Source organism: Diospyros lotus, chromosome 11, assembly GCF_014633365.1.
Source record: "Diospyros lotus cultivar Yz01 chromosome 11, ASM1463336v1, whole genome shotgun sequence".
NCBI classification, from domain to species: Eukaryota; Viridiplantae; Streptophyta; class Magnoliopsida; order Ericales; family Ebenaceae; genus Diospyros; species Diospyros lotus.
Window position 1 is genome coordinate 377613 of NC_068348.1, and position 17742 is coordinate 395354.

The 17742-nt window shown below is 37.7% G+C and overlaps 3 protein-coding genes across 3 annotated transcripts; 2 read left to right on the plus strand and 1 right to left on the minus strand.

The window, feature by feature from the left end:
* The first annotated feature begins 787 nt into the window (after positions 1 to 787).
* Positions 788 to 1665, plus strand: LOC127813708 (pectinesterase inhibitor-like). The gene has a single exon (XM_052354825.1). The coding sequence runs from the start codon at positions 871 to 873 to the stop codon at positions 1438 to 1440; it is 570 nt and encodes a 189-aa protein (XP_052210785.1). The 5' UTR covers positions 788 to 870; the 3' UTR covers positions 1441 to 1665.
* A 1264-nt stretch (positions 1666 to 2929) lies between these two features.
* On the minus strand, positions 2930 to 5264 carry LOC127813706 (uncharacterized). Its single transcript, XM_052354824.1, has one exon. The coding sequence runs from the start codon at positions 5005 to 5007 to the stop codon at positions 3082 to 3084; it is 1926 nt and encodes a 641-aa protein (XP_052210784.1). The 5' UTR covers positions 5008 to 5264; the 3' UTR covers positions 2930 to 3081.
* A 9484-nt stretch (positions 5265 to 14748) lies between these two features.
* LOC127813186 (uncharacterized) lies at positions 14749 to 17715 on the plus strand. The gene is made up of 4 exons (XM_052354002.1): positions 14749 to 15245; positions 15414 to 15914; positions 16037 to 16143; positions 16470 to 17715. The coding sequence occupies exons 1-4, from the start codon at positions 15057 to 15059 to the stop codon at positions 17332 to 17334; spliced, it is 1662 nt and encodes a 553-aa protein (XP_052209962.1). The 5' UTR covers positions 14749 to 15056; the 3' UTR covers positions 17335 to 17715.
* The last annotated feature ends 27 nt before the right edge of the window (positions 17716 to 17742 follow it).

Below are 17742 nucleotides of genomic sequence, written 5' to 3' on the forward strand. Positions count from 1 at the left end.
ATTTTATACATAAAAAACCATTCATTATATACTTTTAGGTAAACACATAAACAAAATTAAAGATGTATATATATATCTTGATGTATATATATAGAGAGTAATACGTACAAATATTAGTTTTCATGTTGGTTTCACCTTAAGATCGATATGCAAGCACAAAATCTTAAAGAGGAAGCTATAAGCATCTAAAAGATGACCCAACAAAACAAATCCAGTGCTAGGATGCTTCAGGTTCAAGGATGCCTTTGACATGGTAAGTTTCATTTATTATTTTTCTATCTTGAGAAAGAAAGAAAGAAAGAAAGAAAGAATCTAATTAACCACCAAAGTCACGGCGACAGTACTAGCAAACAACAACTGATATATCATGCATGATAAGCTCAGTCAACCGGTCTGATGTGATGAGTTGCTCGCTGGCGATTTAAATGTTTCAAATGCATAGAAAAGGACAAAGAACAATATATATATATATAACCGTTGGCCTTAAGCAAAGACTCAAAACTGAAAATTTCTTCGCATGTAAAGAATAAAAGCGTTTCCCTTCTAGTTCTATCTGCTCTACGTACTTGCATGATCATTAAACTGTATATCACGAGCAATTAATTGAGAAATTTACAGAAACAATAGCGAATAATAATATCTGGTCTCCTTCCTCCCCATTTAATTTATTAAATTAAATGTTCCAATGCATGCATGGAGACAAAAGAATGAAAAACGAATCTGAGCAATCTCCTGTCCGTAAGGCGTAAGCAAAGAGGAAAAGTCAAAATTTCTTCCCATAACTAGAATAAGCGTTTCCCCTTCCATTCTTTCTAGTATTGTTTGATCATTAATTAATTCAATTGTGTGTGTGTGTGTGTGTATATATGTATGCATGTATATATGATTTGTCTTCACCAAGCAATCGACACATTTACCGGAACAATGGCGAGTAATCTGGTCTCCTTGCTCCCAATGTTGCTAGTGCTTTCGTGCGTCGTCGCCGATCGCACATCCACAGAGGCCTATCTCAAACGTATTTGCTCCAAGACGATCGACCCTAGCTTCTGCACGCAAGCTTTGAAATCCGATCCCCGCAGCGCCACCGCAGATCTCCGCGGCCTGGCCGAGATCGCCGTCCGTTTGTCGGAAGCCAGCGCCGAGAAAACGTTGAAGCTGGCTCGATCCCTGGCTAAATCGGCGGCGAGTCCTGAGCTGAAGGAGAGATATGCTTCGTGCGCGAAGATATACGATAGGATCGTTGGATACGTGGAAGGCGCGGGAGAAGCGTTGAGGTCGGAGGACTACCAGAGCATGAGCATTGAAACTTCGGAGGCCATGTCTCTGGTTTTCAATTGCGGAGAAGAAATCGAATCGTCCGACCGGTCTCCGCTGCCGCAGATGAATCAGGAAATGAATGATCTTGCTAGTATTGTTTACGAGGCATCCATGATTCTCTGATTAACTAAGCAATATAGCATATAATAACAGACGCAGACTCTGTATTCCAGGCTTTGGATTATATTATAGGCTGAATAGATTAATATATTATAAATTATAAATTAATTTTTAATTTTATTGAGTTTTGATATTTACTTTAATTTAGTCTTCGAACTTTAATTTTTATTTCAATTTTATCCTCAATCGACCAAACATGTGTCTTAACTTACACGGTAACTGATGTGTCCAAATAATAAACACACTAACAAAACAACATTGTTTTGCCTTACTCTTGCCATAATGCATAAGGTAAAATCACGTCATTTTGATAAAAAATTATAATTAAATACACAAACCCAATAACCAATAATCAAATACACAAAATTCATAATTAAATACATAAATTAATAATTAAATATATATACACAAAATCAATAATCAAGTATACAAAATAATCAAATATACACGTACACATAATCAACGATCAATAACCAAAATCATAAACTCAAATTAATAACTAAATACATAAACCCAAAATCACAAAATATGAATGGTGGGTTGGGTCAACCCAAATCTCACCCAAATCTGGGTTAAGATTTGGGTTCGCTAAAGTTGCTTGTTAATGGCAAAAACAAGGGTGAGGAAGCTTCAACGAAGGTTGGCGAAGAACGATGATTGACGATGGCAAAGTGGCCGAAGAAGATGATAAGGCAAGGGCTGGCAGCTAGAGCAAGATTGGTTGATCGAACTTGGAGGTAGAGGAGGCCGATGGTGAAGACTTGGTCGACAGATCAAATACAATAGAGGAGTCAACGACGACGGCTTGTGTGAGTAGTTGGTGAAGGTGTGCGAGAGCCGATCGTTGCAATGGCAATGTGGTCGACGTCTGACGATGGTCGGAGATGGCAAATATGGGCTGTTGTCGACCGCATTGCAGGAGGAAGATAAGGCAACCATGGCTGTTGTTGGCTGCATCGACATCAACCATGGTCGCAACGCTTTGCTTTTGGCCCTCTAGTCTTCTCCCATCTTTCTTCGATTGGTTGGTTCTGTGTCCATCATTAATTGAAGCAAGGTCGTTGGTGATGAAAAGTGAGGAAGAAGAAGGCGGTTCGCGAACTCCAACTTTCTCGACTTCTCTTACTACGACATTATTACAACTCTTAGAACTCGTGTACTTACTTATTTGTCGAATGATTTATAGTGTTGTTCTTCTAAGTAATTGTTATTTTCCTCATCAAACTCTGCCCACATCGTTAATATTTGAGTGTAGTAATTCATGGTTGAACTCTAGCTGGCTAATATACTAAGAGAAAATGATTGAATAATAGTTGGCGTGAAACAATAGAGAATGAATGACCTCTTTATTATGGTGAGGAGAAGATGGCTTTGCAATGGTGGGCATGGAATAATATGAAAGGAATTATAGAGTTTGACCGGTAAGAAGAGGTGTGATGGTAGGTGGTTGTGTAATGGTAGGTGATTAAGCATTGAAAAATATAGAGTAGAATTAAATTTTTATTTGAGACTATTTTAGATATATTAAAAAATAACTACAAAAGTAAAAAGTATAAGTGCAAATAGAATTTCCGTAGCACCTCCTAAAAATGGCCGGGGAAGAATGAAAGAATCCCCGGTACAACAGCCGCTGCCACCGCATAGTTAAAGTTCAACGGTGGTTTGATTGAGAGTGAGGTATCGCCACCGCTCCTTCTCGACGAAGTCGGCGTCCAGAAACCTGGCCACAAACGCCCAAACCCTGTACATGTCTTCGAAGTTGCTGAGGAACCCAATGCACACCGTCAATACATTTATCCCGTCTCCACCTCCTCCTCCCACTCCACCACCACTACTACTAGCAATAGTAATTCCTTCTTCTTCTTCTTCTCCTCCTCTTCCTTCCCTGGTTCTACTTCTCTTCTTCATCTCCAAATGTCTCTCCCTCTCTTGTTCGTACTTGTCAGAGAACCAAATATTCTTCAAGAACCCACAGCTGATGGAGATATTGTTCCTATCGGCCAGCCTCTGAACCAGTGTGGCTTCCACCTTCTCCCCTTTCCAGTCATACACGTTGAAGGCCACAGCGGGTCCTCGGCCTATCCTGATCTTTGGCCCGTAGATTCTGACCAATGGGAGGCCCCTGTTTTCTTCTGATGATGAATGCGGGTGTTGAAGGCTCGTCAATGCATTCACCAACCAGTTGACCAGGTACCTCGACCTGCTACTGATCAATATCAGCCCCAATGAATCTGCATCATCCAAACCGTTGAATTCCAACTGATGATGATGATGATCTGACGACGACGTACTACCACCGCTGCTGCTGCCGCTACTGGGCTTATCCACTATCCCTTCCACAATTTCTTTACCTTTTTCTTCTAGTGTTGCTTGAGAAATTTCCTGATGATGACGATCATCGCTACTCTGCTGCCGGATTGCAATTAGACTCACAATTCCAGTGCTTGCGGCTGCGGTGGAGCTGAACACTGATTTAGCAGTCGACTTCTTGACGAAGAGGCAGCCGAAGCCAGACGGGTTGTGCCCGAAGACTTTGAAGAAGGAGCAGATGATGAAGTCCGGCTGGAAGAGGGAGAGGCCCAGGGTATCCATGTCCTTGGCTCCCAATGCGCTTGCGTCGAGCAATATATGCCACCCGTTTTCCTGAGCCAAGCTTATCCACAGATACGGATACCGCGCTCCACTGGTCCCGGATTGAAGGGGGAAAACGAACAGCCCCGGCCTTTTCCTTTTCTTCCCCTTGCTCGCCACCATCTTCCTCAATTTCCTGGTTTGGATCCTCAAGCTCGGCCACGAGAACTCGGCCGACCCGACCCGGGCGCCTCGCTTCTTGGCGCTTTTGACCATGGCTTCCACTGCCTCGCTGTCATGGTCGTACACAGTAACAAGGTTCCCATTCAAGTGGAATGGATAAGAGTCTGCTAGAACCCTGAAGGCGGATGACTTGTTGGTTGTGAAAACCAGGGAGTAATCCTCTTCTGAGATGTTCATGAAGCCCATGATTCTTCTCCGGATTCTGGCTTCGAATTGTGACTTTTCGCCGCCGCCGTGTAAAACTTGGGAACTTAGACTGACTGACTTGTAGACGATGTCAAAGAAGGGAACTTTGTTTGAAATTGAAGAATAATTAGGATCCAGAGATGGAGGAAGAGGAGCAGGTGGAGACGAAGACGAAGAGGCAATTGAAGAGGGATTGGGAGGAATCAGGTGCTGAGAATAGGAGAAGAGGCAGTGGCCAAGGTAATCGAGGCAGACATGGTTGGAGAGAGAGAGATGGAAGTAGTGCTGGGCTCTGATTTGATCGGCTTTAGAGGTGTGGGAGTAGTGGGGAAATGAAGTGGTGAAGTAGGAAAATGCTTGGGGCAGAGAAGGCAGGGACTCGTGGTTGGTGAAACGGGTGGTGTCTACTGGGTGGAGGGAGGAAGCGGTGGCGGCCACGAAGTCCTGCCGGGGAGAGGCGCCGCCGGACCTGGAGGGATTTGGGTGCTGCAGCTGCTCGCCCGAAAAGGGGGCCGGAAAGCAGCCATGGAAGCATGCTTTGGAGGCATCTCTATGGCAAGGGGATTGCATGATGATGACGATGATGATGATGATGATAATGGGCTATTATACATATATTCTCTGTGATTTTTGTGAACTGTGACCAGAAAGACCACCAGTCCTCTAGCTAGCCAGCCAGCTTGCTAGAACAGAATGGACAAATGATTGATTCCAGGAAAAGGGTTGGCTAAGGCCAAGGTTGATGATTACCGTATCCAATAACACCCCTTAACCCTAGATAAGGCGGGTGGGGGTGGGGAGAGCATTGCCTTTGGGGAATTCACCAGTCATTCTTCAATTCTATTTTGTATTTTTATGGAGGCCAGGTCAGCTCAGGCCACGTGATTATCAATGGTACATAACAAAATGAAAAGAGTAGAGGAATGGAATCAAATGATAAGTAATACTTAAAAATGTTACATTTTGATTAATTAATTTACTTGATGTCTCTTCTTTTAGGTAGTCAACTAGCAGCCACCAGCCAAAGCCCAGAGCGAAGAAACATAGGACACAATAAAAGTCAAGTCCATATATAGCCAGGCTAAGCTCTTTGATAATTTCTATATATATATATATATATATGGTTTACATATTATTGCCCCATTGACAAAAAATTAAGCATATCAAGCAGCTGCTCTCCCTCCCTGCCTTTGCAAAATTAGGCAGCTGCCTGCCGTGTTTCCCATACATTCAGTCATATTACATGAATCATTTTTAACACATATATATGATCATTCATTCATTCATTATGAGGGGATATTGCTTTATATATATAGATACATATAAAAGAATTGGAATTAGAGATGTAAGATGAATACAACAAGTCTACGACAAAAGCTCTTCTTTGATTAGATGTCAACATGAATGGCACAAATTAAAGATAAAATAATATATATATGTCACCGAAGGACAACTTGGATCAGTCTGTCTGTGATTCTCATTTCTCATAGAAGAAAGATTAAATATATGGAAAGAATACTATTAAATATATTAAATTAATTACTGGATTTTTGGGAATTTCACACACTTGCGGTTATTTTCTAGAAAATTGTAAGATGTAATTATACTTCTAAAATGTCAGACACTTTAATTAGTTCAGCTCCTTCATTAAAATTCATTTCCACTCTGGGAATTGGAAAAAAGGAATAAATTAAGTGAAAGAAAAAAAAAATGCTTCAAATGATTGGTCTTCCTAACAAAATTAGTCTTCTCAATCTTTTTGCAAGGGTCAAATAAATCTTCATACTTCCACACTTGTGACCAAATCAAACACAAAAATTCAACCAGTAATTAATATATGTGAGGTAAGGTTTGATGGGGGGTTACCTACTTAAGTCAGCTATTGACTCATGACCAATTTATTACCAGGCTACCACTAGGCAATAACTCTAGTGATAATTTAGTTATAATTTTAAGGATAAATTATAAAATTAGCTTCTGTTTTTTGATTTTGGGTGGTGGTCTGTGCCAACTTAAAATAAAGATTTACAATATTCCAACTAACTTAAATCACAAAAAAAATTGGGTTGAGTTGGGTTGGTTTCTCTTACTCATTTTGTAAACTCTTTTTTAGCTATTGCTTATAATATAATTATCGAATTATCTTGAAACAAAGAAAAATATTGTCTATAATTTAATTTTGTAAATAACTATATTATTCATAATTAAATAATAAAACAATTCAATATAAAGTTTCTAATATATTTTGAAAATGAATGGACAGTTTAATTTCTATCAAATAATTAATATATTATAAAATATGAGTTCCAATAAATGTATAGGTTGGGTTGGGTTGGATTAGTTTAAGTTAAACTTTTTATTAATCTCAACCCAATCTAAATTAAAATTTTTCAAAAATGCTCCAACCCAACTCAACCCAAACCCAACAATTTAGTGTTAAGTTTAGTTTGAGTTGGGTTGCTCGAATTATTTGGGTTAATTTAAGTTTTGAACTGCCTTAATTAGTTATATACAGGAAGTAAAACATGGATGTGACCTACCAACCAACAGGTTCAAATTAGGATTTAACTAAATAATTAAAGGCACACAAGAGTAATTAGATTAGTTATCTTCCCGAGGTGGATCATCCTAGCTAGCTAGCTAGCTGGGGCATTGCCCCTCTCTCACGCACACATACCCTTATATATAGCTAACCCCCATCACACTTGTGGATCTGAAATTCCCAGCAGTTGTTCTACGTTGAGAATGTATGTGCATGTGTGTATAAAATTATGCATGCATCTATTTATATATGGATAGATGGATGTTCATTTCCATACAAATTACATACCCTACACACACACACACACACACGTATATAGATCAATACACATATATAGAAGATCCGTATGCATGAGAGGTTCCCTGCTCCTAATAATATATAATTTGTACCTGTTGGGATCATACCTTATTACTGGGAATGAAAATGCTGCAAGAAGCGACGGCGCCGACCCAGTAGCTAGCTTCTATGTATATACATCAATATATATATATAATTAAGCAAAAGCAGTCGCAGGGCAACTCTCCTTTGGCAGCTCGCCTGCCATCGCTGGAGATGTATATATGTTGGTAATAGATCGATCGATGAATATAGACATAGGTATAGCTACTGCTAGCTGCCTCCGGAGCGTTGCCCTGAAACTGGTTCGCTTAGTACAGGATTAGGATGGAAGCTTGAGCTTAGAGTGGGGTGGGGTTGCGTGCAGTGGCCGTAGCACACTCTTTTGGGTTTTTCCGGTGAGCGGGTGGAGGTTATATATAGCTAGCTAGCTAGCCAGCTAGGGTGTGCCATGCATATGGATGCATGGAATAAACCGTGGAAGAAAGGGCATATGCCACAGGCATATATAGGGTTATGCCATGGATATCCTTTACTTGGATGCCTGCTTTTATGAAAAGCTTGTTGCATGATCGCCCAAATATTTTTCTGAGATTCTACTTGCTATGCTTAATTTGCTTTTTCTTAATTAATTTCCTTCTTTTTCAAATTAACTCCACAAGTATATTAGTTAGGGTTTTCATTCAGTGATTAATTTGCCATGCACTGCTTTTTCTGTACTTGTACGTAGTCAATTGCAACCTGATGATATACATAACTTAATAGGGGCATAGATGCACCCTTACTCTACCAAAAAAGCACTGAGGCATCCCGAAAACAATAAATTAATCTTATAATCTTACCATATAACTAGCATTATAATCTTAACGAAAATGTTATATGGACATTTATCAGTAATACTTGGTGTAACACTCTTACATTAGTGTATTATCTACTTATATTGATTAAACACACAATATAATATATTAATACAAAAATGTCACACTAAATATCACTCGGACTGTCCAAGTAACATTTCCCTAATCTTAGTTTTCTTTGGAGGATTTGGCATGTGTTCCTACTTGTATTGAGTATTCATATTCCATTTTTGGAAATAAATTAATTCATCATTTTTACTGATTCTTGATTATATGCTTTGAATTAAAATATAATCATGAATTCCTTGTAGAATTAACTAATTAGTGGAGAGAAATTTTAATTTACAGTTGGTAGCCAGTTCGTGTGTTGAAGGAATCCTGAAATCATCTAATTAATTAAGCAGCTAGCTAGTGCTGGTTGTACCATGGATGAATGGTTATATATATCTATAGATAAATATTATAATTGATAATGATCAATTAATATTTAAAAATCATTAAGATGGTGATAAAAATAAAATAAGATAAGTTCTCATATTAAAATAAAGTTATCTCTAAATGTGACAATTTAATTCTTAAATAAAATTATCTCAGTGAGATAATTTTGAAATTAAAATTTTGGTTGATCTCCATCTCCTAAATCTTATTAATTAAGATTTTCTCCAAGAAGTCTCTGCATAAGATTTGGGACATACAAAAAATCGCTGAGCATCACATATATATATTGTGAGTGGGTATGTATTTAGATTGTGGCTTGAGTGCACTTTTCGTTATGTGATTGTACATTTGACCTAAAAGTTCGAGAAGACTTGTGGCACAACAAGCTTCAAAAGTTTAAAATTTTTACTATTAATCAGGTTTTTATCTTTATAATATTTAGAGTAAATTATATGAAACCCCCTGTATTTAGGGTCATATGCAACTTACCCCCTGTGTTTTCGATTGTATCAAAAAATCCCCCGCACTTTCAAAATGTTGCAATCAGTCATAATTTGTTATTTTTTTACATAATTTTATGCAATTTATTAGTTGATTAATGTAAATTTTTGTATTTTTTTGATATATTGAAATTATATATATAGAATTATGTATTTTGTATGTAGATTATTGTACAAAATTATATAAAAAAAATAACAAATTATAGCTGATTGCAACATTTTGAAAGTGCAAGGAGGGTTTTTTGATACAATAAAAAACACAAGGGATAAGTTGCACATGACCCTAAGTGCAGGGAGATTTCATATAATTTACCCTAATATTTATGATTTATACATAAAATAACTAACAATATCCATGCTTGCTTGCTTGCTATTGTACTCTAATAATATACGGAAATATTGAAATTGTATTTTTTTCAGCATTTTTGAGCCATTTTAGTAATTTGGAAAACTTTTTGAGGCTCTTTACAATTTTGGAAAATGCATTTTATGTCCCGCCATCTCTGACTGAAAACTTTTTAAGTTTTGCCTTAATATTGTTCTTTCTTTTTCATTTTTGTGAAAAATCGAAAACTTAATTTTAGCCTTGAGCCTTCAATTAACTTTCCCTCTCTCATCGCCATCGTCCTTCTGTCTTCTCGATTTCTTCGTAGACGTTCCATTGTTCTGTTCATTTTCAACTGGTGACCCTTCAAACTATTTGACTGGTGACTACAATTCTTTGTCCATTTTCATGTCTTCAACCAATAGCTGGCGACGATAAGAACCACCATATATGACTGTGAGTACATAATCTTATCTTACCTTGGACTCGTATTTTGTTTGTACATAGTCAATAGAAGCCTCCTCGACAAATATTGCAATGTTTTCAATAGCATGTTGTTACTTCATCTACCCCCTAAATAAGACATCAAATTTGGTGCTTTTTTTATCCCAATTGCTATGGGGGAACAAAAGACGAAATACAATCAATACTTCCATTTAAGTGGATCTCTCTCGCTTCACCTTGTTTATATTTTTAACTCTTTCTTGAGTATATTGTGAATGTGTCTAAATAAGTCATCAAATTTGGTGTTTTTTTTATCCCAATTATTAGGGAGAATAAAAGACTGAAATACAATCAATACTTGCATTTCAGTGGATCTCGCTTCACCATGTTTATATTTTTAACTCTTACTTGAGTATGTTGTGAATGTGTGTATAGTTGTGACTGTGAAATTTAGAGTGTGAACGCGTGCGCGTGTGTATACAGTTGTGATTAAGGCATGTATATATATATTGTTGTGTGAGAATATATTTATGAATGTATATATGTCTATAAATAATTTGATGAGTATTTCTCTGTTGTTGTACATGTTTTTAGGATCTATTTTTTTTTTTATGAATGTATGTATGTCTCTAAGTAATTTGATTGAATAATTATTTCTTATAATTTTTTATATTAAAAATTATATTTACAAAAAATAACCCTATATTTTTTTTATTTATGCGTTTTTTGTGCATTTTCATTTCTTATTAAGAGTGTGTAATCGGTTATAACCGAATTAAACTGTCCAAAAATTACTAACTGAACCAAACCAACCCGCATATAATAACCGAACCGCATACAATAACCTAATCGAACCGAACTGACCAACTAACCCCAACTAACTGAAACCTAAATCATGATAATCGAATTGAACCAAAAATCGAACTAACCTAGAAAATAACCAAAGAGGCTGAACATTAGTTCATCCATATTGTTGTTGTCGGCCACCTGGCCGGCCAATGATTCCAATGATCGGAGTCGATCATTGGATCCCCTTAACTGTGGTGATTCATATATCCAAAAATGAGTTTGATTGGACGGTTGATTTATTGTAGATCTAAAAATTAATTCTATAATTAAAAAACTCAAAACATGTTTCTGGAAAAATGTCGCTGGCCACCATCCATGGCGGATTCCAATGATCAGAATCAATTATCAGATTTGCTTTGGCTTAGTGACCCACATACCCAAAAATTAAAAGCATCTAATGGTTAAATTTTAGTAGATCTAAGTTTTAATGTAAAATAGAAGTTATCGAAAAACTTATCGAATGAGTCATTAGCGTCGACGGGCGAGCACGATGGCGCAAATCAAATGAGAGAGAGATGCAATCGTCGTTGACGTTGAAATAACTGCCGAAGGTCCAAGTTAACGTCAACGTTGCAGAACCTTTCGATTGCCTTCCTGGACGTGGTTGCTTCGATGGAAACAACAACCGACATCAGGTAGAGAGGAAGTGTCGCATCGACGTCGACGTTGGCATTGGAGGGTGCAATGGTGTCAAAGAGGACCGAGCGAACGAAAAGATCAATTCAGTCCTTTCGCCTTCTAACTTTTTTTGGGTCCTCTTTTTTCTTTTGGCTGTGTTTATGTATGGCATATTCACTTTTGCTTTTATAGTAAACCCAAAATGACATCATTTTGTAAGTTCGGTTTGGTTTGGATTATTTCGGTTATTTCAAGCAAAAAACTAAACCGAACACCAAAATCGAACTTTTCAAAAAAATTAACCAAACCAAAATTTTGAAAAAAAATAACCGAATCGAACCGACCGAACTTGTTGGTTCGATTCGATTACTTCGGTTTAACCGAAGTTGTGCTCACCCTTATTTTCTACTATTTTCAAAAATGTTGTTTCCTTATTTTCATTCTATTGTTGTCAAAATACAACAATGAATTTATTGGGATGAGAACATCATCGTCTGGCTACGACACTCCGATACTTAAATTAGACATTGAAGTTACTAAAAAATGTAGAACAAAATTTACACCAATATCAGAGATATACTTCTTTTAGAATGAGTGTTCGCTTATTTGTAGAGGGATGTGGAGCAATCTCAGGTAGGCAAGAATTAAAATTGTTACAAATAATATTCATCTGTTATAGGTAACGTTTATCTTTCTAAAAAAAAAATTAGATATCAAAGTTATCCTATTTAATGCGTTGCATGTAACCTCTCGATACTTGGAAAAGTGTTTTGACGGTGAAACCACCCTTAGAAGGAAGGATACTCCCTACGGAGCCTAGCTTCGAGGCCATGGCTGACGCGCGGAGGCTGCACTACAAGTCCTTTGGTAGCCCCGCGGGTCTCCTGGGCTGTGGGGGTCTCCTGAGAGCACTTGGCCAGGAGCACCCCACGTGGGCCTCCTTGGTTGCAGGGGTCCCTCGCGGCTGCATGGGATGGAGAGGTGCCACACCCTCTCGACTAGCTTGGGGCGACAGCATAGGTGCCCCCCGCAGCCACCATTGCAGGTCGTGTGCTCTGGCTGGGCGCAGGGATACCCCCCACGGCTACCAAGGTTGGGCCTTTGCGTATTTCCGTTGCTGGGTTGGCTCGATTGATTAGGGTCGAGCTGTTTATTAATTTTTATTTTGTATTTTTTGTACCATGCCATATGATTTTCCATGCAACCTAATTGTTGCACGTCTCTCTTCTCTTGCAATGCCAAGAAAGAGTAGCCTAGCTAGCAATTAATTAATGACCAAATACAGGAAGATTAATTATTAATTAATTAATTAACCTCCTATATTATATTGCTAAAGTTTAATATTTGGTCAAATTTCCCCCCCACCTATCTAATGTATTATATATCTTTATTAGGCGTGGAGTATTTTTAAAATTTTTTCAACAATTGGAGTGAAGTCCATCATATAAGAGAAGGGTCCCACCAAATATCTTCACACATCATGCTTCAATCCGTCATCTTAAAAGATTTAAAAGCCAACCATTAAATTGTGTGCTACTTTTGAACCCTTTGACGTGATGTATGTAAAGTTGAATTTAATTAGTAACCCAAAGTTAGATTATATTCATGATGATATAATAATAATAATAATTACATTCGTAGAAAGCACGTGAGATAGATAGATTTGGAGAGTGACTCAACTTCTTTCTTTCATGGATAAGCTTGCATGAGCATGCCAATCACAATCACAATCACAAACACGCCTCTCCCTCTCCCTCTCTTAATTTGGCAGGGTGGCAAGCCAGAGCAATTAATAATAATAATAATTACGAGCCAATTAAGCCAAATCTGTAAATGATGAGTGGTCGGCACCAAGGGAAAATTAAGGGGATCCTTTGAAAGATCGATCAAAAAGGATCCCCCTTTGCTTCTTAATTTTGTCATCTCCTGGCTGCCGGTTCTTAGTTTCTTCTTGCGTGCAGATGGGCAATGATTGGCCACTCATATAATATTCATTCATACATATCCCATCAATTCTACCTCTCTATCTCTTTCTTTCTCTCTCCCTATATATATATATATTCAATCAATCATGGTTGCTAATCGTTTCATCATCCACTAGCACTAGCACTTGCTCTGTCCGCCGCAGCCGCCATCCGCCAGTGTGAAACTAAAGCCACCCTCATTCTTTCGTTCGTTCGTTGATTCATTCATTCTGGGGTCCCCCACCCCTACCCCCACGCCCACGGCACACCATTACCAATCCCACCATCACTCTTCATTAGTTTCATTTCCATCGCTTTGATCATGTCATCATCACATTAAGTTTTTAATTATAAATATATAATAATATAATACAACAAGTTTGAAGTTTGAATGCATCGATAGATCCAACATGCTGATGCTCATGCTCATGGTAAATATCGAAATCCCATAATTAAGAGAACAAGATAGATATTATATACATATATAACATTTTGATTGTATGTATTTATGTGAATAAAATTTAACTTAATTAGCACCGTACGTAATAATCATTCACACTTTTTTTGCTTTCAAACTCAAAAGTAACGAAATTATTAATGAATTGTTTTAATTATTAGTTACATTTTATGTTATATGTGTGATTCACGAGTTTAAAGTTGACACAACAAGGCAATTTAAAGTTACCTTAGTCACATGAAATATTCTTGCGTGCAGATTAATTAGGAGAAAATTTAGACTAATTAAAAATGAAAAAGGCAATACACCTTACCTTAGTCACATGAAATATTATTTCATCACAAAAAGAAATAATTTTACTATAATACGTTAACTAAAAAATATATATATGGACACAATTGTGTGTGTGTGTGGGGGGAGGCCTCTAATTATAAAAGAAGAAGAAGTTGGATCAAAGCAGAACTTCTAACAAGTGTGCATTAATTTAATCTAAATTTGTTAGAATCAAAATGATTAGGTAACAAAGCTTATAACTTTAGGGTATAAAATTCTCATAGGCTTCTTTAGGATACATTACCTAATTTGACTTAATTAGAATGTTTTCAATATTCTCAATGGTTGATTGAATAATAAAAAAATTTAATTAAATTAGCCATTGTTATTGTTATTATTATTATTATTATAATAGTAAAGAAAAAGTGGTTGGGTCTCTCTCTCATATATAGTTGGAATCTAATCCATATAAGAAAAGTGGCCCCACCAAAGATCTTCACACATTAAAACCCAATCATTAAGAAGAAAAATCTGCACGTGATCATGATGACGAAAATGAATATTGAACCCCAACCCAATAAATATCCAACTTAGATTTTATTAATAATTCGTTGTTATATTCATAATAATATATACATACAAGTAGAGTACTTCAACAAGAGTTGTTTCTCCAATTAAACTCCTCCTGCTGTTCAGCTATATATGCATTGGAATAGGATGATCACCTCAATTATGCTCTCTCTCTCTCTCTCTCTCTCTCTCTCTGTGATAGGGAAATTACAATTAAATAATTATAAGTTGATTTATAATAGTAATCTTAAAATTAATAGGAGAAGAAATCGGAAAAGATGAAGATTAAAAGGAGAAGAGAGACGGGTAGAAGGAGGCGGCGTAGAAGGAATATATATAAAAAGGAGATTAGCTAGGAAGAAGCCAACCACAAACAACAATGTGAGACGTCGATCAGAGGGTTTGGGTTTGGGTTTGGGTACAGTACTGGAATTTAATTGCATGTGATGGAATCATCGAATAATAATCAAGAATTCCTCATGGTTCGTGAGGAACATGGATTTGGGAGGAGCAATGATCAGAACCACTTACTGATCAATAATCCACCTAATGCTTCTTCTTCTTCTTCTTCTTCTTCTTCTTCTGTGTTAGTCCACAACAACTGCCATCCCATGACGGTCAAGCTCTCTTTGCAGGTTAATTCCTTCTTCTTGCCTTAATTTGTAATTTCAATTCATCTGTAGCTACGTACGTACTGATATTCTTCTGATCAATTACAGCTGCAAAGCCCGTCTACATTAAATTTAACGCAGTTAATTAGTTTAATTAACATTCTTGCTATCAATGTTTAATTTGGTTTTAAGGGACGCGAAGTTATCGTCTCTTCGGACGACAAGCCTCCGCTGGGTTTGACCCTCACCAAAACGCCATATTTTCTGGGGACACAGCTATCCCAAGCGAGCAGCCGAAGATCAGCTTCTTCTTCTCCTTCTGCTTCTTCTTCTTCTTCTGAGACGCATCACAATAATCCCATCATCCTCCAAAGATTTCAAGCACAGACGACGACCCCGACCCCGACCAATCAGTTTCAGTCTCCTCATCACCACCCAGCGTCCGATAAGTTGAAGGCTTCAAACTTCCCCGCAATGTTCATCAAGATTGGTTCTTGGCAGAGGGTAGCCATGAATGAAGGAGAGTTGGTGGGAAAAATTTACTACGCCAAAAGGAAGATCGTTTGGGAAGTTTTAGATGGGGCCTTGAAGAGTAAGATTGAAATACAATGGCCGGATATTGAGGGAATTAAAGCCATCATCCCTGATGATGATGGTCATGATGCTCAAGCAGCAGGAGTACTAGAACTCGAGGTTAATTACTTTTGAACGTATATAACTTAATTTTGTATTTCTTCTTCTATCAAACTAGCTATACTGGTAGTTAATTAAGATATCATTGAGTTTCTAACTTTACAATTAATTAATTGGGACAGTTAAACCAGCCACCCCGCTTCTTCCGAGAGACTAAGCGGCAGCCCCGAAAGCCCACCCTTTGGACACCGTCGACGGATTTTACTGGAGGGCAAGCTCCCATATGCAGGTGTATAAACTTATAATCATCCTTTAATTATCCCATATATATATATATATATGGTTGTGTTTGTAATGGTCTTCTAGATTAGTTAGTCTTAATTAATTAATAATCTAAGTTGATGAACAGTAGTTTCACTAACAAACACTTAATAATTAATTGGTCTACTCGCATGGATCTTTCCAAGTTGATGAAAGATGATTATTAGCAAGATGAACATGATGATAGCTAGCTTTGATTTCCTTGATCATTAACTAGTTAATTACCACTACTAGTACATGTACATAACATGCATGCATGAAAAGAGTGGAAATTAATGATTAATTAATGAGCAGGAGGCACCTAATCAAGTTTCCCGGAGGACTTCTTAACAAACCCTATGAGAAGCTTCTGCAGTGCGATCCTCGGCTGTTGGAGCTCAGCCGGCAACCTTTCCCAAGGATCAGGTCTCCATACTTTCACTTGGAATATGATAATACCTTCAATTTCATATCATCATCACCAGCAGCAGCGGCAGCTGGAGGAGCCCATACCAGCTGGCTGCAACAGCAATACTGTCCTCTCCCTGCTTCCTCTCCATTACCAGTTTCTCCCCATCCATTAATGCTTCAGAATCTCAACCCTATTCGTGCTCTTTGGGACTCAAACGATCCGACTAGTCAAAGGGCTGCTGCCACGTACAGTAATGTTAGTAATCATCATTGGGATCAAGGAGCGACCAATATTAATATTGTCGAAGACACTTCTTTTTATTCGAGGGATCAGGATCACATTATTCAAGGGCTGCCACATTTCTCATCATCAGCGGCGGCAACCCTACTACAAGAACAAGCAGCTAATTATGGAGCAGCTGCTCCCAACACTCTGGCCTCACTGCAGGGTGATATTGAACGGCTTTTCAAAGGTGATTCCCAATCTCTATCCTTGGACGAGGGAGTACTCATGGAGCCATTTAATGCTCCCGATAACAATGGACTGATCAATGACGACTTGCAGCAGCAGCAGTATAAACCAGAAGAATTAATTAATGGCGAAATTTTCAGAGCGGATGGTGGCCTACTCTGCCCACAACCCCTCCACGGCTTACCTCCACAAACTTCTAATGATGAGAACGGAATGATGCCTCTTCCCAATGATATTGATTATTATTATTATTATGCATCGTCTTACACTGATGCTGGCTATGGGATCCAACCATAGCAAGCAAGCAATTTTTTTGAAGTGGGCGCGGTGGCCTCACTCTCGTTGGCTGGTTGCTTTGCTTGCCTTGACAATTTTTTTTTTTTTGGAAGAGATTCTAGTGGTAGTACATCTTCAAAAGCATTAATTATGCGAATTTTTATGGGGGGTATGTATGGATCAAACCATAAGTAAATACACAAACTTTGGTAGATGATGAGTAGAGTACTGTTTGTGAATAATTAATCTAGTGTCTCCTCGCCATCTCTTGTAATTTGTGTCGTCAAATGAAGGCAGTTTCCATTTTCTTAGGGTGGAAATTGCCACTCTAGTCTAGTATAAAAGATAAAAAGTGTTTCCATTTTTTAAGTTGTCTTCAATTTGCTAATAAACAAATTTGAAGTTCTACTGCGACAATTGCAATATTTC

Excerpts from the sequence above, each read along its gene's own strand:
- LOC127813186 (XM_052354002.1), top strand. The coding sequence starts at position 15,057 with ATGGAATCATCGAATAATAATCAAGAATTCCTCATGGTTCGTGAGGAA. Across the intron at positions 15,246-15,413 it reads CGGTCAAGCTCTCTTTGCAG|GGACGCGAAGTTATCGTCTC; the intron begins GTTAATTCCTTC and ends TTTGGTTTTAAG. Across the intron at positions 15,915-16,036 it reads CAGGAGTACTAGAACTCGAG|TTAAACCAGCCACCCCGCTT; the intron begins GTTAATTACTTT and ends TAATTGGGACAG.
- LOC127813708 (XM_052354825.1), top strand. The coding sequence starts at position 871 with ATGCATGTATATATGATTTGTCTTCACCAAGCAATCGACACATTTACC.
- LOC127813706 (XM_052354824.1), bottom strand. The coding sequence starts at position 5,007 with ATGCAATCCCCTTGCCATAGAGATGCCTCCAAAGCATGCTTCCATGGC.